This window comes from Arvicola amphibius, chromosome 5 (genome assembly GCF_903992535.2).
Source record: "Arvicola amphibius chromosome 5, mArvAmp1.2, whole genome shotgun sequence".
Classification (NCBI taxonomy): Eukaryota; Metazoa; Chordata; class Mammalia; order Rodentia; family Cricetidae; genus Arvicola; species Arvicola amphibius.
In genome coordinates, this window is record NC_052051.1 from 61,905,345 (window position 1) to 61,926,899 (window position 21,555).

General features: G+C 42.5%; 1 protein-coding gene across 3 annotated transcripts in view; it reads right to left on the reverse strand.

The window, feature by feature from the left end:
• Window positions 1-5,052: 5,052 nt before the first annotated feature.
• Fmn1 (formin 1) overlaps window positions 5,053-21,555 on the reverse strand; it is a 330,990-nt gene continuing 314,487 nt past the window's right edge. For all 3 annotated transcript variants that reach the window (XM_038330188.1, XM_038330186.1, XM_038330189.1), the window contains 2 exons: window positions 8,840-8,924; window positions 5,053-7,403 (listed from right to left, as the gene is read on the reverse strand). In XM_038330188.1, coding sequence (XP_038186116.1) covers window positions 7,359-7,403; window positions 8,840-8,924 — 130 coding nt within the window. In that variant the 3' untranslated portion in view covers window positions 5,053-7,358. The remainder of the gene's footprint in view (window positions 7,404-8,839; window positions 8,925-21,555) is intronic.

The following is a 21,555-nucleotide window of genomic DNA, read 5'->3' on the forward strand; positions in this document are numbered from 1 at the left end:
AATGGCTGCAGAAACAACATCTCCATCACACACCGGAGGGACATGAAACCAAGATTTATTAAAATGCCCTTAACATATTCACAAGTAGTGCAGTGAATGCAATTCTCTGGAAATTCAAAAAATAGTGTTCTGTCTCTGAAAACAAATCAACAGAATATCAATAGATTTGGATAAATATAATCTATCACAGAGATAGAATTTCTTTCAATAGACAATCTAAATTTTTCTAACCAATATATATATATATTATGTACAAAAATACACTTGATATAATGATCAAGTAGTGTCAAGAAGGAAAAAATTATATACACACGTATTTTCATTATGTACAAGTCAATATTGGTTCCTTCACCTTTTCTTTTTAAAAATAAATACTTCATTTGGTTGCAAATTACATTTACAGATTCAACTCATGAACAATTCTCAGTGTTGATTGACAAAATTAAATATGCAATTAGAAATACATACTATTTTTAACTTAAAGGGACAATACCCAAATTCAGTTAGCTTATTATGCTTACAAACATCCAAGAACATGTAATATAAGGTTTCATGTCTATAAAGTGCTTCTCCTTCCCAAAGTTATATTTATTTTATTGGTTAAAATTCCTTAAAGTTACACCTTATGAATTGGTCTAATATTTGAATAGAAAGATTGGATTTTACCAGATTTTACCATGGCAAAATAGTCAACTCTGCAGGACATGCTTACTTTTCTACGAGTGCTTTTAAGAGCATAACAGTTACTGTTAATCTGAAAAGAACCACAAAATGTCAACATCCCAGTTCAGATTGTGGTAGATGTTTGAGTCATGAGCAATAGTAAGAATGGAGTGGCAATAAGAAGTCTTAGGATTCAAAATGTTTGCACAGAGGTCAACTTGTCCAGCGGCACAGAAAGCTGAGAGCCCAAGATTTAGGCTGGTCATAGCTGTTCCGATGGATCAAAAGTGTTCTCTAATTAGACAGTTTAAAACTCTGCGAGAGACCAAGAACTAGAACACCCAACCTCTTTAATAAAGCAGAACGAAATGAAAAAAAAAAGAAATGCATTTTCCACCTCTTTTATGGATTTTCCCTCTCTTTGCCTAAGTGATGAGGTGATGGTGACATTAACAAGAGGCAGTCTCAGCAGTGTGTCTCACACAGGCTCCTTGGTGACAGTAGTGCTCTGTCCAAACACTGGAGGCTGAAGCACAGGACGTGAGAGGGCTGAGGGGCATTCAGTGTCTGCGCTGGAGAGGAGAGAGTAGCTGGGTCCAGGAGAAGCTGCAGAGGTCCCTTCGGAGGAGAGGGGCTATGATGTGGGGGAGGAAGTGAGGGTTGAAGATGAAGCATGGGATGGAGGAAAGAGAGATGATGCTAGCTGCTGCTGTGGCTTGTGAGCAGGCAGAGAGGACACAGAAAGGTCCTTGGGCAAGTCATGCTTGTAGCAGAATCTGAAGCTAGACATTACTGAGCTAAACATGGGTCAGCACAAAGTCTGTCATCGAGCTGTATAACAACACGGGACACTCCTATTTGCCTAATACAAATGGCCTACTTTTCTATTTAAAAATGCCCCTGATACGATCATGGCAAAGGCTATGCAAAAACACTGCACTGGATTCGTTCAGTTTTTCTTCTCTCCTGCTTCCTGGTTTTCCTCTGTCATCGCCTACTGCTTGAGATCCCAGAAGGTGGACAGGAGACACTGCAAAAGTCAACGGGAATCTTAGGAAGCAGCTTCCATGATTCCAGGAAGTGCTAAGAAAACTAAACCAAACCGAGCCAAACCATAAATGAGTTAAAGCAACTTACATTTCTGTGGGCATCTGACTCATATTAGGACGCTAACTGATTTCAGAGAGTTTCTAGACATGCAGGCCAAAGCTTATTTTCCAGGCCAAAAAAAAAAAAAAAAAAAAAAAAAAAAAAAAAAAAAAAAAAAAAAAAAAACACATGATCCCTAATCAAAGTCCAGTGAGCCTGCTTCCCACACTAGTCTGGATTATAATTCACAGACGGAAAACACTGGGATGAATTGATGACGTGCCTCCACTAAAGGCTCTTAAAAATTAGCCAGGGTCTAATTTGTAAACGCTCTGCCTTTCGGAGACTATCTTAGATTGTTCCCTTAAAGGGAAACCCTCTTCCCTTAAATCACATAACCCTCAAAGATTATGCACACAGTGGTCAGTAGGCCAGCGAGGCATGGTATTTGTGTCTTAGGAAGTTGGAAAATAGTAGAATTATAAAATTAACGATTTTAAAAGAAACCTGTGCCTCTGGTAGACTTCACAAATTCTATTCAAATCACCGTAGACAGAATCACTTCAAGACCTGGATTTGTTTCCAAGAAGTAGTGAATGCCTTCCAGGCTCTGTGCAGAACCACTATTGAGACTGGTGGTCAGACATGAAAAACTTAGGTTGTCTCTAGAAAGAGCCCATAGGAAAAGGAGGCTGGGGAAATGGTTAACAGCACTTGCTGCTCTTGCAGAGGATCCAGGTTCAGTTCCCAGCCTCCACGTGGTGGCTCACAACTGTCTGTAACTCCAGTTCCAGAGGATCTAACAGCCTCCTACTAGCTTCTGCACCGGGCACACAGGTGTACACAGACATACATGTAGACGGACAAACAGGCACATAAAACATAAATAAGTACATCCCTCGAAAAATGAGGAAAAACGATATTTGTAGTTCACAAAACATACCTACAATGTAAGTATTCTGAACGCTCTTTGGCCCTTCAACGGGAGAACAGGACAATTTGTGCACGCCCTATGTGCCTTTTTCACACCTTAAGGTTATAGACTAGAATTAAAATTCATTCCATGGATTCCCAGAGTTGTTCATTTTTGAAATCCATCAGTCATGCTATGGTGAGGCAGAGTAACTTCCCTGGGTGCTCAGTGGTCTATAGGGCTGGGCTTTTGTTTGAGAAATATCAAGTAGGGAAGCCAACTTAGGTGAACAATTAAAAATACCTTGCATTATAAGGTGGAAGTTGAAGAAAACCCTGGAAGAGAACAGTGGAGGAGAGCAGGCATGACTCTGGCAAACGGCTCCTGGCATTCACTTGATTTCCTACTTGATATAAATATAACTCATTGGACACCTACACTATTTATGGGATGAACATTCTCTCTAAGACATTTTTTCAGCTTCTGAGGTGGGGAACACAAGACGTTCTAAGGATGACACTCAGCCTAGGTGACAACCCTATTGAATGTGGTGGAGCCTTTCTGTTCACTGGGGTGTTCATTTCCGCCTGCGCCTACTGACTCGTTTGTGTTGTGGCAGCCCAGGGCTGTCACGTTTCACAGGAACCATGAAAAAATACCATGGAACCACGGAAGCCGTCGAATCAGACTCCAGTAGATTCCTTGTATACATAAGACGAAAATTATCTGAGGACAGATTGCGTAGTGTGAGGTATGTAGTGTACGGAGTATGTAGGCTTGATTTGTTCCTTAGAAAAACAACACAGAAGAGCAAAACAGCAAAACAAAGACATAACTGAAGTCAGTCTTCTTCAGACCATGTGTTTGATAACAACAATATGGAATAAAGTGTAGGGTTCATGTGAGTGACAGACCGAAGGAAAGAGAAAAGCAGAGAATAAAAGCCCTCAACAGCATTGATCATCTCTAGTGTGTCTGCGGATGGGCTGGGCTGGGCTAGAGTGCAAATGGAGGCCAATACATTCTGCTTGAGGACAGCCTATGGCTTCTTTTGCTTGTCTAGATTTTTCTTTGAAACCTGATGACACCTGAAGAGACAGTCAGCGAGCTACCATTTTAATGTGCCCATGTATCCAAGTAAGCTGTTAAGTATTCAAATTCCCCAAGTGTGATACAAGGCATTGCATTGCAACAAAGGAGACTACTGAGCTGGTCTCCTGTGAAATGCGCTGAGACTCTTTCAGATTCTCCACTTTCTCCCCAAGTGTTATCTTGAGGGAGTTTGGGAAATTGCCCATCCTTGTGGAGGGGAGTGAAGAAGGGTGAAATTCATAATGAGGGTTCCTTACAAGGTGTCAACAGCTGACGGGGAAGCAGCTTAGTCACATACAGCTGTGAAACTGAGCCTGATTGTGCCTGGATCCGAGTTCCACCAGCATTAAGAACACTGTGTAATACTAGAGGGGAAGAGCTGCGAAATTGAGTTTTGGGAGTGCTTTTCTTTAGGTCCGTTCTGTATCGGTCCATAGCTTCTAAGTGGCTTTCCATTGCTGGAAGAAGAAAACCTATCCGATGCTATCTCCCTTTTGTGAGACGTAAATTTCCTTCACAACTCTATCAGTTTGGGAAGAGACTCGGTTCACCTGCACTGCAGATGTCCTTATACAGACGAAGTAGCTGACCTGGGTGGCAGATCAGTTCACCCTTCTACTGCAGGGTCCCTCAAGCCAGATGAGCTAAACTATGGACTTTGATATTCGTGGTCTTCTGATATGCCACTCACTTATAAACTCCCCTCAGGGAAATCCAAAGCAAGGACATAGACACATCCGGCTCTAGAATGTGTGCCTTTCTCTACGTGGCTTTAGAGACAATCTTGACTCTTTCAAATCCACAGTAAAGACAGCCTGACATAAGCTGCGGCTCCAGGCAGACAGCTGGCACATTTGTGGCTGCTCATCACAGCCATTTGGTTTCATCCCTGCTTAGTCAGGACTCCTACCACTTTGGATTTCATTGAACTTATTTGTAGATGACCAAATCTATGGATGCATGTTTCCCACAATCTTTTGGTACTTCCCCCCCTTTGATAAACACAGGCAACGTAAAATAAAAAATGAAAATCAAGGAAAAAAAACCATTCTTCCTACTAGCAATTTTTAACACAATTTAAACTACTTTGTAAAATAAAATATTTGGGGAGGAAGTATACCTTTCGATTTTTTTCATGTATCTTGCTCTATCATGTCCCTGCTTGCTTTTTAAGATTTATTTTAATTTTTAATTATGTGCATACATATATGTCTGTGTGTAGGTATGTGTATGACTGTGTGTGCATTGTGTCCATGGAGGACAGAAGAGGATGTCAGACTGCTCAAGACAGTTATAGTGATTGTGAGCCACCCAACATGGGCAATGGAATCCAAACTCAGATCCTCTATATGGACAGTATATGCTCTCAACTACTGAGCCATCTCTGCAGCATCCTTACCCCAGCTGGTTTTGTCTTTGACTTTTTAAATGGGGGGGGGGGAGTACTACAAAATAAAGTTAAGATATTAGAAAACAAAAAGGTGTGTCCCCTGTCCCTTACCCCAGTATGGTCTTGCTCCCAACAGCCTGGAGGATCTGCTGTGTTCTGGAAGGACAGAGAGACAGTGCCATCTGTGATGACTCATGAACATCTTAGAGAGCCGAGGTGGCATCAACCCCACTGAAAGCCTCCTGTTCCACTCATCCCATCCCCAGGACCCGTAAGGTGTAGGCTGTGCAGACAGAACGCTGGCATGACTCCTGAGGTAGAGACAAACTTGCACTTTCCTTTTGCACTTCAGGACTAACAAGGAGGCCGCGGAGGAACAGGATGTCCGCAGGTGCAATTTGCCTCGCTGGTTAAGTCCTCTGTTGTTCTTTATAGTTTCGGCGAGAATAAACAGAAACAATATACAAAAGGCAATAGGAAAAGAACAGCGTTGCCAAGGCATTCTCTTCATGGTAGGTTTCTTATTTGATTGTCTATTTTGTCTCATCCCTTCATTTTGATTAAAATAAGCCATGTGACCACGTCCCTTCCTTCGGGCCACTAAGTGGAAAGACAATCAGCACCTGCATGGCTGTGGCAACCGTGACTTGGCAGGTGCCAGCTTCTCTTGCCTCACACGGTTTGCACTGTGCCTGGCTATGGTGATGCTTTCTTTACCTTGCATCTATTCTCAGAGTGTCCCTGAGTGGGGGGGGGGGGAGTGAAGACTGGCAGGCAGATTCCAGGAAGACATTTTTAAGGTATCTGGCAAGTTCAAAGGTTCGAGAAAGGTGCTGAGGCAAGAGGCAGGCCCCACAAGACAGCCAGAGGTAGCCAGATCAGCAAGCGATGCAAGATTCTGAGTAACTCTAGACTGTCTCAACCAAGAGAAGAAAAGCACAGTCCTTCATTACATCAAGGCTTTAGAACACAGTCTTCAATTCAATCCTCAGTTCATGCCCAGTCTGCTTGTTTTCTCACCAGGGAAATTCAAACAGCAGTTGTCTTGGGGAGAAAAATGTAGGAAAAGGGTCCCAGGAGGCTTTTCTCCCTGATTTAAGGGCCAGAGTGAGAAAACACAGCCTGCCCCTGACAGTCCATTCAGAGGTTAGTACTGACACAACCACCTTGCTTGCACTTTACGGTAGAAAACTTCTTTCTGACCATCACATTGTGGACAGCAAATGGTCCCTGGTCCCTTCCTTCACATGCTTTTGAGTCAAGGCCGTGATGAAAGTTGACACTTGCTCTCCTGTCTGGAAAACTGCTTGAGAATGGTGGAAGAGACCAAGCAGCAAGTGGTGGAGTACAATGTAGACCTCATCTGCTTGTCTGCTTAGCACTCATTCATGGTCCAGGGTGGATCTGAAGCCACACAGTCCCTTGCCCAAGTGGACACTCGATCCAAGTCTGCCCTACCCTGTCTCTAGGAGAAGTTGGTACAGAATCTCTACTGGACAGGAAGCCGTGCTAGCTGTGTGAACTGATCTCAATGGCCAATGTTCGCTCTTAGCATCATAACTTAGTTTCCAGGATGTGCTTTATGATTATTATTTTCTCTCTCTCTCAACCCATGGGAAATCTTAATCTCTTTCCTTTTCATTATATCGTAATTGTCATTATCAAAAATCACTTCTCTAGTCTGTGAGGTTTAACTCTTCAAAAACAGTTCTGGTAAGTTTCAACATTTTTGTTGAAAATGTCATAAGATCTTGGTACAACTGAGTCACGATTAAGACCAATACAAAAAACAAAACAAAACAAAAACCCACAATGTGAGGAACAAGGCTTGAGTTCTCTCATGGCAATCACCATAAAAGAGATACCTCTTTTTCCATGATGGTTATACACTGGGAAGCTTAGAAATTCAGCATAAACTAAAATGCGAAAAATTTTGGTACATCTTCTGATTCTTTTATAGGGTGGGCTTTGAACTTCTATAAGAAACAATTATCAGATATTCCTGTAATATTTCCATACATAGCACTGCATTGTTCCCGTGGACTAACAAGGGACCCCTCGAAGGTGGCACAGGGCACTTCCTGCAGATGACCTCTGAAGGAGATAAGCAAAGCAAATGTTCTGTAACAGATCTGTCGGGAGCTCCCCTTGGCACTGGTGTCTAAAGGAGCACTGGGCCGCGTCCTCTCACCCTGAACTTCTGTGTTCATCTTAGCTGGTGGACACACTGGCTTCCTTCTGACGCAGTCTTTCTTTCTGTTCAAGAAGAAAGCAGATCCATTGTCATTTCTACTTTTTAAACATTTTTGTCTCAAGTTCTGGTAACTTTCTCAAATTCTGGTCTGAAATGGTGAGTTATAATTGTACTAAATACACAGAAGTAACAGTATTTCTATTGTTTCCTCCCCCCCCCCCCCCGGACAAAACACATCAATCTACCCCACAGCGTGGAGGAATATATTCCCACTGCCCCGCTATTGCTCTTCATGGAAGCAGGAACAGTAGCTAATGCTTACGGAACCCCTATTACGTAACTGGTACTCTACATGCCCTTCCTGTTGCCTCAAAATAAGGTGGGATCATCATTGCCCTCTTTCCCTTGAAGAGAACAAAATGAAAGAAACCTTACTAAGGTCTTAGGGCAATGCTGAGATTTAAACCTGGGCTATCTCCTTCCCAATAATCCTGGGTTCCCAATCATGCAGCAATGCCAACTGTACTATGGTTAAGGTTAATTTTCAACTTGACAAGGTCTGGAATCACCTGGGAGCCAAGCCTACTGACATGCCTGTGAGGATTTATTTAACACCTGGGCACACCTGTGACAGATTAGCTTGATTCGGATAACTGAGGTAGGAAGACCTGCCCACTACGGGTGGTTCCATTCCCTGGGATGGGATCCTGGGTTATGGAAAAGGAAGACAGTGAGCTGAGCATTAGTGGCCACTGCTTTCTGCTTCTTGACTGAAGGTAGAGTGTACCTGGATGTCCCGAGCTCCTGCTTCTGTGACTTCAGCACCACAATGGACCATAACTTCCAACCAGGAGCCAAAACAAACCCTCTTTCCCTTTAAGTTGCTTTTGTGGGGTGTTTGATCACAGCAACAGGAATGGACACTAATTTAGTCTGTGACACACAGGCAGAGAATCACTGTGACCTCTACTCAACACTGGATTCTGGAGGACAACTTCCTCAGACTTAAGGAAGCAAAAAGAGACTGGCTGGCTTCCAATATAAGGAACATATGTGAGGAGATCCCCACTCCTGTCTGGTCAGGCTTTTTGTCATGTCTTTGCCAAGTGACATTAGGCAGACTGTACATTTTTGCATATCAACTTTCTTAGCAGCTCCTAGGGGACACCCTGCCTCCTCCCTTAATGGGAAAAATGATGGGGAATACACAGGAACCTTTCAGGAGGAAGGCACCTGGAGATAAGGGGGAGAGAATCAGAGATGAATATAAAATGGCAAATGACGTAATTTGCTTTATAAGTGACCTCTGTTGGGTCTGCAGTTTTCTTTGCCCCTTCATGCCTACTTTTGTTTTTAAACCACATGGTATTAAGGTGGGAGGAAGGATACCAATCCCCCATTTCTTCCCTGAGTTTTGTCATTTAGATTCACTTTCTCTCAGGAGTGTAGCCCAGGTATGATGATAAAGTTAGAGGTCGTGGTGAAAAACGTGGCTTACCAGACTAGCAGTGGGATTGATTTTCTTCGTCTCCACTTTCTTCTCTGATGTCAGTTTGCTGACAGATGCCTGAGCCATTTTCAACCTGAAACAGAAATGGGAAGGAGAGATGGAAAGAGAGGAAGAGCAGAAAAAGGGTAGGGTTGAGTTGAGCAGAAATCTTACTGCGTCTGAATGCAAAGGTCAGTGGTTAGCGTTTTGAAAGGCAGTTAATGTCCTATAACCACGGGGATGCATTCTGAGAACTGTCTGGTCAGGTAATTTCGTCATAGTGACACTCACTCAGTGGATATCCACATGCACCAGCAGGAAAGCGCACAACAATACCTACCATAGAAACCTATAGGGTATGTTACACAATCAACCCTGCAGGTACCTAGAGCACACTGGTAGGGATTTGCATATCTGAATATATCAAAAACAAAGAAAAGGCACGTTGTAAATATTAAACTCAGCATTTCCCCCTCCATTACACATCTCATAGACTGTTGTCTATGTGCTTAGTTGTCGGCCAGGATGACATTATTTCCCATGTAACTGTAACCAGGTGCTTTTTGTAGCTTTCTGCTATTACATTTAAACTCTAGGTATAAATGCTTCTCTGCTTAACCACAGCTCAGTTTTCACTGGAGAAGCCACTGAGATGAACTAGGGGAGTATGTGCTTTTGTGAACAATGTCACAGTGCAGGATGAAGAGAATCCTGAACTCGGATTCAGTAGGCGGGGCAGATGGCCGACTATCTGCACAGGGGATAATGTTAAGACAATTTGGATAATGAAAATTTTGAGAAAATGTATGAAAACTGTAAGTATAAAATTCATGAATTCACTGCAGTGAAGTGAAAAGACAACCTAAAAATGTAAATAAAAACTGAAAATCATGTATCTGATGTGGGGCTTTTGTCTAGAATATTTATGAATGCTTATAGCTCAAATAAAAAGATGAAAATTATGGCACCCAGCACAATTAATAAATTTATCAATTAGATAATAGATATAAATAAATTTATATTAACATCATATGTAATTTAATAAAAACAAATATATTTACAACACATATTTGAAGCTCAGGGAACACGTAGGAAGATGGGGCAGAGAGCCAGTAAGAGGCAGAGGACCAGGGCATCTGGTGGTAAGATAGCTCTTCTAGGAACAACAAGCAAATAAGTGAATAGGAGGTGGGGGCGTGGTAGGCAAATATGATCAAGATATCTTGTTTTGCTGGGTGGTGGTGGCACATGCCTTTAATCCCAGAACTCGGGAGGCAGAGGCAGACAGATCTCTGTGAGTTTGTGAGTTCGAGGCCAGCATGGTCTACAAGACCTAGTTCCAGGACAGGCTCCAAAGCCACAGAGAAACTCTGTCTCGAAAAACCAAAAAAAAAAAAAAAAAGATATCTTGTTTTAAATTCTCCAAGAATTAATAAAGATGTTATTTTTTTAAAGATGAAATTACTCTTTCCCCACAAATGGGCAGAGATTCAAATATTTCTTCAAGAATTACATGCAAATGGTCAACAGGCACATCAAAAGAATTATAATGTCATTAATAGACTCAACACATGCAAAAGTATCCAAAAGAGACTGGAAAGATATTAAATTACTGAGACAGGTGATTGCTGGAAGGATAAAAGAAAAGGGATTGAGCAGTATATTAAGTGAATTCCATTTTTTTTTTTTTCGGTTTTTCGAGACAGGGTTTCCCTGTAGTTTCTAGAGCCTGTCTTGGAACTAGCTCTTGTAGACCAGGCTGGCCTCGAACTCAGAGATCCGCCTGCCTCTGCCTCCCGAGTGCTGGGATTAAAGGCGTGCGCCACCACCGCCCGGCAAGTGAATTCCATTTTAAATGTATAACACTAATAATTTTATTTATTTAAACTCTTAGAGAATATGTAATTCTAGGTGATGAGAACATGCATTTTACTTTTAAAATTTCCTCAAAATTCTAAAAATAATTTAACTATTAAAAGATTGACCAATTCACAGACATTTAAAATTTAGCATTTTTTTCCCTTCAGGGTTTCAAGTTAAAAAAAAAAAAAAACCTTTCACTTTACATTAATTGTGTACATGTTACCATCTATAAATGACTGAGTGGCTTGGTTCTTGGAGGAGTTGACTGTTTGGAACATATATCCACTAATCCAGTCTTCCTGCCCATGTATAGAATGTAATTCCAATGAGTTTAACATGATAACTGGTGTACCAGAAAGTTAATAAAAATGGAACGAAGAGGAGTAATGTTTTACAGAACCCAAGAAGAAATATATCTGCAAAGCTGCGGACAGACAACTGTCATAGGTCTGAGTGTCTATACCACACTGCCCACTAAAGCTTCCTATTTGAGGCAACAACTGTGACTATATCCAGCCAAGAACAGATTGCATCACCAGGTCAGACTATACTGGAGAACAACCGTTAAAGAGAGGTTTTCCAATGTAGATGACAGACAGAGATGCAAATGAATCCTCAGTGTGTGTTCTTTCTGGAGTTCTTCCAGCTAAAATTCTGTTCAGAGAGCAACTGTCATCTATCTCACGGTCACTACCTTGAAGAGAACATTTTGGCCTATCTTTTGCTTTAATGGTTCCTTTCTACCTATCAATTCTGGTCCCTGCTTTTGGAGTTGGGTCACTACCTGGCTTCTGCTTGTATCACCCTCGTACTTTCTGAGTGTCTTGGTGTCCCTGTGACCACTCTTTGGGTCCTCTGGATACCCGAGATTTGGAGCTGGGGGAGTTGTTGTGTGGGTCGACAAATCATGAGAGGGTTGGGAACTAACCCACAGTCATGGCCACACTCTAACACTACTAGGGGCTAGTTACATAAATGAACGTTTAATTGGGTAGAGTGGATTCTGTGCTCTTTTCTGATGACCAGTTCTAAGGCTCACATATCTTACTGTGTTGTGATCATTTTTAACTACCTCCCTATTACAGCAGATTGGAGTTACTCCCGAGTGGGGACACAGTTCCATATTACCTCTGTCCTCAGTATTTGCACTGTACTGGACATATAGTAACTGACTAATAGATAATAACTTACTACAATCAGTCTTTAAAAGAATTCAGGTATCGAGAATGGTGATGGAGGTCTTTGGAGATTGCACAAATGGTAAGGTGCCTCCAGTCATGGTTATCTAAATTTGAATCCCGAGCACGCACACAAAAGCCAGTGGTGGTGGCACACGCCTATAGCTGTAACGATGGGTTGGGGACAGAGGCAGGAGGATCCCTGGATCTCAATGGTCAGTCTAGCCAACTGGTATGTGAACGACCCTGTCTTTAAAGCTAAGATGGAGAATGAACCACTGGGAAAGCACACTTGACACAGACACATGGCTTCCACGTTCACATGTGCACACACTCACCCATGCATGTATGTGCACACTCCCAGAAAGCACACATGACATGCAAATTGAAAATAAATGATAAAAAGAAGAGCGATGGGGACAACAGGCAAGAGTTCCTTAAACCATGGGTGGCTATTACATCCATGGGCTCGAGACGGATCCTGTATAAAGCAAACTGGGAAATTCTTACTAGTCACTGTCTACCCTCAGCAATAAATTCCACAGACTTGGAGAGGGCCAGCACTGCGCAGGGAACATCAGGTACAGCAGGACCAGCTCAGTTTGGGGCTCTTCCCATCACCCTCATCACATTCTCAGCCAGAAGCTAGCAACTGACCGGTGCTCTCTGCCAACTTCCGTGTACTCTTTGGTTTTCTCACACTTAGCGCATTTTACCTACTTTTGTGACTAGCCTGGACTCTTAAAAATCCTAAAGTTTTGGCCAGGAGACTTGGAGGAAGGCTAGTGCGGGGGACTAGATGAGAAGGAATGAAAGCCTAGGCAACTGAGGTCATGTTAAAATAGCCTAGCTCCTTTGAAGCCATTCTACAGATTAAGGTGTCCCCAAGTAGAGATGCATGACTCTAAGAATATGGCTTTCTTTCTCCAGCTCCTTCAAACGATCCCATCAGCTAGAGCAGAGGTCAGCAAATATTTTCCATCAAGGGACAGAGAGTAAATATTTCAGGTTGTATGTTGTGTTCTAAATACTGAACTCTGTCATTGTAGTATAATAATAACACACATGGGATATGCAGGTAGGTCAGGCAATGCTATGCTCTAATAATAGTCTTTATCCACAACCACTGGAAGGAAATCAGATTTGATCCCGATTTACCAGTCTTTAAACTGTAGTACATGATTCAAAAGTTTCTGCTTAGCAGTCAAATTTCTTCCCTGTGTTCTAAATTTAATTTGCAGTTACCTTTTCTAGATCCAGACCTGTGGAGATAAATGTTCTTAGACAAGTACTTAACCCCTCTGGCCTCAGTTTCCATATCCGTTAAAAGTGGGTATGTTACTACACCTAAGTAATGTTGTTGATGTAAACCTCCACCAATTGGCTCTACATGCCAGCTATATCAGGTACTATTCCTCTCTTACTCATGTGTTCAAACTCCTTGTAGGGCTGGAGAGATGGCTCAGAGATTAAGAGCACTGACTGCTCTTCCAGAGGACCTGGGTTCAATTCCCAGCACCCCATGGCAGCTCACAACTCCAGTCCCAGGGGACTTGACACCTTCATATGGATATACATGCAGGCAAAACACCGATGCACATAAAATAAAAATAAATAATTTAAAAAACTCCTTCCATTCTTATACTCCTAGATCAAGTGGAAAAGTCATGAAAACGTTTTCCATCTCTCTTACCCAGAAGTAATTTCTCTTTTCTCAGTGGACATAGCACTTTGTGCCTCTCTTGAGGTACTTAGGGCTTTTCATCTCAGAACTGGGGGTCTTATTTCTCTTTACACTAGAACCACATGAGGAAATCACAGGCCTTCTGTATACCAGGGAACCTTCCTATTTCAACATCTACCTGTGTCTGCATGTCAGTTCTTAGCGCACATGTCTGAAGAATGGATATCTTCCCATCTTAATCCGTTTAAAAGTTTAGTAAAAGACTTATTAGCAAACTTATTTGCTGCCCTGATTTTTGAGGAAAAGATCCCCCACACATTTAGAAATCTAGTTCTAGTTATAAACATGTAAGAGAAAGGGTACTGTAGGCCTCCTAATGTGCTAAATATTTATACATGCCAACTTCACGTATACATGCCACGATTCCTGAAGGTATCCAGGGCACTTCACCCACAAGGGAACTGAGACTAGAGGAGTTACAACTTTGTCCCAGGTCAGGTGTTTCCTTATCCCACGCAGGAGGTAAAGATGGTCTTTTCTTTTTTGCATGTAATGAAAGAAAATAGGCTGGCTAGACAATCTCTAGCCATACAGATGCTCAGTCTTCTCCTTGACTCCATTGTTTGGGAACTTGTTTCTGTTTCTGGCTGAAATGTGGGTTCTATTTTTGTTTCTGGTCTAAACATTTACACTAGACTATCACACATAGTTGTTCATGACTGCTGGTAGTTAAAAGTACCTAGATTTTTACTTTACGGATTATATGCTGACCCCTCCAGATGTAATTTTAAATACAGGAGAAAGCATTCCAACATAAGTATGTTAGAGAGAGAAAAAACTATAACTTTGGTCCATAAATGCTTGAGCAAAACTTCTGGAAATCCTACTAGCTTTTCTTCTTTCTCACTGCAATACATAAGCTCCCCCAGGAGAAACGACAGGCTCTAGCAAACTGAAATGGCTGCCAGTGTGCACTGTGGGAAAGCACACATGAGAGAAAGGATGTGTGTCTGATGCTCCTGCCCAGGGAAGTGCTCACAACCTTGGTTTCACACTAGAGCCACCGGGGTAAACTGTTTAAATGTAGACATTGAATGTGAACCATATGATGCCACTTCAGAGAGAGAAGACCGGGCACAGCACTTTGATGTGGATGGAATTGTCATTATGGAGGCTGTTTCAGTGGATTTTGAGAATATTCTGGGGTTCCCCTTGGTGCCGTATCCCTCTTTCAGTACCTGGATACTTCTCTCTGGCTGTTGGACAGCTCTGTTGACCTGGCCCTGCGGAGTCGGATCATGTCTCAAGATACCCCTCATGTATCCACAAAGTACTGTCTTCAGTTTGCTGAATCAAGTTGTTTCTTCATGGTTCAAAGCAACTGAGCTAGTGTCCAGGCACAAGTCTAAATAAGTGGCCTTCCACTACTCCCCGAGACCAACAGGGGCTACGGGAACCACTATCATTTTATCTTTCTTGACAGAATGCATTCTCTAGGCACTTCTGAATTCTTAATGGTAGAACCATAGCACATGATTAATAGTCATGAAAGTCAAGGAAATAACTAAGGTCACTTTGCACTGATGGTTAAAAATAAAACAACAAAGAAACAAAAAGACTCAGAGTGTTAATTCCTCAGCAGAAAAGAAACTTCAGTTAATGAGGACATCTCTGGTTAGTTTTTGTGTTATTCCCAAAGGGAAAGAAGGTAAAAATAGAGGAAAAGGCCACAGAGAATGAGAACCAATGAGTGACTCCAATTCATTCATCACAGGCAGGCCAGTGGGGCAGCATACTTAGAAACACACGCTCTCCTAGCTCCGTTCTTTCCTTGGAGTCTGACCCTTGACCCTGACCACCACCCTCTGCTCTCCACTCTCACGGCCCTAAGTCCATCTCACAAGCTGTCACCAAACAAGAGCAGCAGGAATTCAATGTAGATCCTAGGGCTTAGGACACTTAACTACTTACATATCAGGATGTCTCCTTTAAGAGTTATCCCGTGATGAATTAGCCTATGATTTCAACTTCCTGAAATGTGACAGGTCCCCTACTCTGAGCCCGAGTAAGATATCTACTTTCAACCGAGGATGTCCTCACGCGGCCTGAATTTCAACAGCTACACAAATCAGCCACTTCGTAGCTCTCGAGGGTTATCACTTCTAGTACCTAAACACATTTTGACTTGGAGTGATTAATTGCAGAACAAAGGCCGCTTCCGTTGGCCGAGCTTCTTGTCCAGGCCACAGGGGACTGGAAGTGGCGTGGGGCTAGACCTACCCTGGAAGGCATGATCCGTTAAAGCCAATCACTCTGCACTTGGTAGACATAACACTTCAGCCAACCCAGAGATGTAGGTGCAGAGTGAAAGATACCAGCGCCGCCCTTCCTCTCCTGGGAGAGGCATTCGGGAGGCAGCTTGGGAATGAAGGAGGCTGTGTCCTAAGTCTACAGATCCCCTGGAAAGGGCAGGCAGCCTCTGGAAGGCAATCCGGATGCTGATACCGAAGACAGGTTTATGCTTGCAGATACTGACTCCCCCACCTTTTGCTTTTGAAACCTCTACCACCTACTGAGTCTCACCAAAGACTAGAATTGACACAGACTGTTTCTGCAGTGGCTGCAACAACAACAAAAGAGAGTGACGAGACTGTCTGGAGCAGGGAGCCTTCCTGGCACCCCTCAAATCATACTGCCTGGGTAGCCCCCTGTTGTATACCTGCCTAAGGCCGGAGCTCTCAGGAGTCCCGCACATAAGTACTTCAGAGATATCCTGGCTGAACGAAGACTTACTTTGTGTTTCCACCCGTCTCTGCCAAGCTAGAGAAACAGTGTGGACAGACATTCTCTGAAGTCTCGCTTTGAGCGCCAAAGGAGTTGGAGGCTTGGAATAGCAATGGATCCCAAGGATTTTCACTTCTTTATTTTTTCAAAACAAATTGAAAGTAATGCAGTCAAGAATAGAGTCGAGAATTCTTTTACCCTGGCAGTTGTTCTTTGTCTTTCTCATCCTGTCTGTTCTGTTTACACATTTATTAAGATTGTATACTGTTGGGAAAAAATGACCTATATGGGATTTATTTGAGGTATTCTACCACCAGTATCAAAATAACTAAGATGTCTCACTTACCAGCCATAGACATAAAATCTTATAATCAGTTTGACAGGACCAAATAAAACACAGTAACTGTGTATGTATTCAGCATTAACTGAGTACTTGCTGTACATAAGGAAATAGGTACTATAGAGAATATAAAAATTATATATAGGCTTTTGCATTAATGTTCTTGGGCATACAATTTATTAAAGAAATAGAATGCTTAGTACCAAATGAATGAAAAATAAATCACTAAGTGCTCAAGTTGACGGCATAGTGAAACCCTCAGCACTTTGCAGGAAAGACAGCTAAACAGAGGCTGGAGAAAACTTCATGACGGGAACAGTCTGAAATCACTACAATAAATTCTTCAAGAATAGTCTCATGACTTGGATATCATAACCTGAGACATAATGGTTATTTTGAAAGCATGTGTTTAAGTTACTGCCATAATAGATATTATTATAGTATGTGTTTATGTGCTACAAGCTAACATGAGAATATGAAAATACATGAGAAAATGGGCATGATTAACCAAATGGAAAAGATAGTATTTAATTGGCCTGATCCCAGGGGTCACATAATTCTTCTACCCTATGTGCTGAGTCTTTCAAGCCCACAATTTGCAATGTGACCTTTTTGGATGTCCTTACCCCCACCTTTTATAAGTAACAGAATTCACCCATTCTGTCAACATACAGTTTCTTATCCCAAATTTTGGGAACTTAGAGTTTGAAGAGACCTTCAAAATGACCTAAGTCTAGTCATTTCTAAACTTGGCTAAGTAACAACCACTGGGGAGCTGTTGCCCAAATGTTTACATCTTATATTTAAGGGCAGCGGAGTCAAGGCATTTATCAAGTCTTAGTCAAGCACAGGACACATTTTGGGATGGGTCCTAAGACCACAGGCTTCTAGGTCCCATTCCATTGGATCCTGATTCAGTAAATAGGCTCATATTTCCACAGTGCTTTTTGGTGATGCCAATGGTCTCCCTAGTTAGTAAGCCACTGATCCCCAGCTGACTTGTATCCGCTTTGACTCTACTGAATGAGGTCTTTTTGGGAGACTAGTGATATTCCCAAAGCCCTTTATTTCACATTTTTCTGAGATGATTTTTTTTCTTCCACAATCACAAGGAATTCTAATACCCACTTACTGACATTTGACTATACTATGAGGCCTTTCCCATGCAGATGAACATATATTGGGCTCAGTGCTAGGAAATTGCCACCAAAGGCACAATAGAGGACAGGATTATGTCCTGGAAGTTGGGGGGTGGACATAAGCTGGTAAATATCAAGTTACTATGGATTAAATGCTAAAGGATGCTGTAATGACTATTCTTGTTCATCAGCTTGAAAGAAATTAACCAAAACCTAAGATGCTGTGTACAGCTGTGAGGAATTTTTTTCTTTTGATCAAAATATCTGAGGTAGGAAGACCCACCCTAAATCCAGATCTTCTGAAGCATAAAGATATACCTTAGGTTTGGGCCATACCTTCTCGTGGCAGCCAATATAAAAGAAAAGGAAGAAGGAAGCTCTTGCTCTTTGCCTTCTCATTCATCAACAAGTTCACTCTTGCAATGGTATTAGAGCCGAATCCCTCAAAATTCCAGTGTGTATTGAAGACCACTTGAGACACCCAGCCTCATGGACTGAACAACTACTGGACATTGGGACTTCCCATGGGGAGACAGCCATTGTGGTAATAGTAGGGTCGTAAGATACTCTAATAATCCTATTTATATGTATGTATGTATGTATGTATGTATGTGTGTATGTGTGTATGTGTGTATGTGTGTATGTGTGTATGCAAACATGTACCCTATCAGTTCTGCTTCGCTATAGAACTCTGACTAATAGAGTAAGAAGGACACACCATTATAGACCAGAGGAAAATACAATTCTACCTAGTTAGGAAAATCACAGAGGAATTCTAAAAGAGATGGTTTTGAAAGGTGACTCTGCTTTGGTCAGCCAGAAAGCCTAAGTGTGAGAGAACGTTAGGGGTCATTAGAGTAGGTGCAGAACGGGGAGGTTATGGAAAAGGGGCTGTCAGGTTCTATGGTTTTATTCCTCATTCTACTGGTTAGTAGAGAAACTGTGATGTTGGTGGATCATTTACTACCCTGTGTTTCTTTAATAACAAAGCAAAACCAAACCCTTTTTTTGCAGGGTTGTGATGTTAATGCACCAGCTACGGTTAACCTTCCATTATTTAAGCAGGAATGGGGAATAGACTATGGTGAAAGCTAACTGAATGGAATGCTAAGGATGCCAGGGAGAAGAGAGCAACCCTGTGGCAGGAGACCAGCTGGGAGTGGGATGGTGAGTTTCTGATTTGGGGAAGAGCTTTTGTGGATTTGACGTGAAGACCAGTAACCACCGAGGAGGCAAAACCGGAAAGGATCAGAAAGAGAAGCTGTCTTGGAAGAGTGCCAATCAACCAGGTTTCCAGCTCGTTCTCAGTTGTCAAGACAAGGACACTGCCGTGACTAGAAACTGAGGAAGCTCTGAGGGGCTGGGCCTCCGCTGAGAAGGGACAGACTGACTTGCAGAGGAAGGATGGACAGCCTCTTGACTGAGCAATGGGAGACTTGGGCCTCAGCCTTAGAAAGCATGCCTGTTCTGCAGGAAGACCCAGGAGGACAAGGCTGGGTGGAGGGCAAACCTGTATGTAGCTGGGGCTAGCACAGAGGGAGAATGCACAAAGGGGGCGGGGCACAGACACCTGAGACTTGTGAAGGCTTCATGCTTAAGGATAGGAGGAAAAAGAGACCCAGTGTTCCATGAGGGCAGAGAGGTCTCTCTCTGTGTGTGTCTATGCATGTGTGTGTATGTGTGCATGGGTGTGTGTATGTGAGTATGTGAGCATACGTGTGTGTGAGACTGATAGACACACACACATACATACACACAGACAGACAGATGGGGGGAGAAGGAGAGGGGGAGAGAGAGAGAGAGAGAGAGAGAGAGAGAGAGAGAGAGAGAGAGAGAGAGAGAGAGAAAGTGCTATTGTCAAAAAGCAGCAATGGTGAAGTTAATCATGGATTCAGTACAGGTCGTGTGTGTGTGTGTGTGTGTGTGTGTGTGTGTGTGTGTGTGTGTGTGTGTGAGAGAGAGAGAGAGAGAGAGAGAGAGAGAGAGAGAGAGAGAGAGAGAGAGAGAGAAAGTGCTATTGTCAAAAAGCAGCAATGGTGAAGTTAATCATGGATTCTACGAGTGGGAAATGTGACCAAGTCTGCCAACTGCATCATCATACAATTTTCCCGACTCCTCTAGTAACAGAACCCATGGGGCTTTAGCTGGGTACAAGACTCCCAGCTGAGCCTCCATTTCTTGGTCTGCCTTGTATTTGTCCACGAGACTCAGTTCCACCTAATGGGCTAAGAATAAAACAGATACATGCACCGTCCATCTCATACAACAGACATTACAAGGCACATCCTCCCCTACCTATGGGCAGTAAAGAAAGTGGTGAAGGTGGGCACGATATGAGTCATTGTCAGTTTTGGGAATAAGGACCACCTCTTAAGAATGACAGCTACGAGCCGGGCGGTGGTGGCGCACGCCTTTAATCCCAGCACTTGGGAGGCAGAGGCAGGCGGATCTCTGTGAGTTCGAGGCCAGCCTGGTCTACAAGAGCTAGTTCCAGGACAGGCTCTAAAACTACAGTGAAACCCTGTCTCGAAAAACCAAAAAAAAAAAAAAAAAACCAAAAAAAAAAAGAATAAAAGAATGACAGTTACAAAAGGAAGGAAACCAGGTCCCCAACCGTAAAACTCTTTACATCCACATTGCTGTGCAAGGGGAAAAATACATTGTTGTCTTTAAGGAACAGTTATTTTTGTTTTTGTTATGGGAGTGAGAACTTTATCCTTACTGAGATGTAGAAGGTGACACTGGGAAAGAAATGAATAGTGAACTCTCAAAGCTGGAAAGTAGAAGAAATGATCTAATGGTACCCAGGTGAAAAAAGGCCAGAAGATGTTCTTAAAAAAAATCAATGATGGCTCAGCAGTTAAGAACACTTGCTGTTTTTCTGGAGGTCACAAGTTCAGTTCCCACCTCCCACATGGGATGTTCGTAAACCCCTGTAACTCCAGTTCCAGGGGATCCAATGCCCTCTTCTGGCTCCATGGGCACTGTACACACAGTCATGCACACACCCATCCACCCACACACCAACACTTCCTCTCTCTCTCTCTCTCTCTCTCTCTCTCTCTCTCTCTCTCTCTCTCTCTCTCAGAAATCCACAGTCTTATTACCCTCATCATGATTTTAGTCTAGTCCTTACTCATGGCAAACACAGCCTTTCAGATGTGAGGCTTAGCCTTTAATGGATGAGCCATCTACTGAACCTGAAGGACATAGTTTTAATTTTGCAGGAGTAGATTTAAGTTTATTGCAGGTAAGGTAAGGAGATTTTACTTTCTGTGTTTATGACAATCCTGTGCTTTAATTAGGTCCAGGAAGGCTCTTATTGTTTGTGGGCTTACATAACTGTTTTCAACTATGACAGGGAAATTTAAAGCATTGTCAAATAACTAGGGGTTGATTATTTGCATTTTAAAGGGATTCCTTCAAATCCTGAAGCATTTTAGTGGCCAGGTAAACATAACCCTATATAGTGGACAGCTAGGGAGAAGAAAGTTGACATCTTACAAGTCACCGGAATGGTTATGTATGTATGTATGTCAGAAAGGAGCAAAAATAAATAAATAAGTAAGTAAGTAAGTAAGTAAGTAAATAAATAAATAAATAAATAGGTTAACTGAGCTTTTTGCAGGGAAAACTCGACCGTGTAAAAATACGGATTCTTGCAGCACTGTACTGCAATCAGTGGACTTAAGTGGGTGGAGGGATGAGCTTGTTAAGTCCTTGGTCCTGTAGCAGCA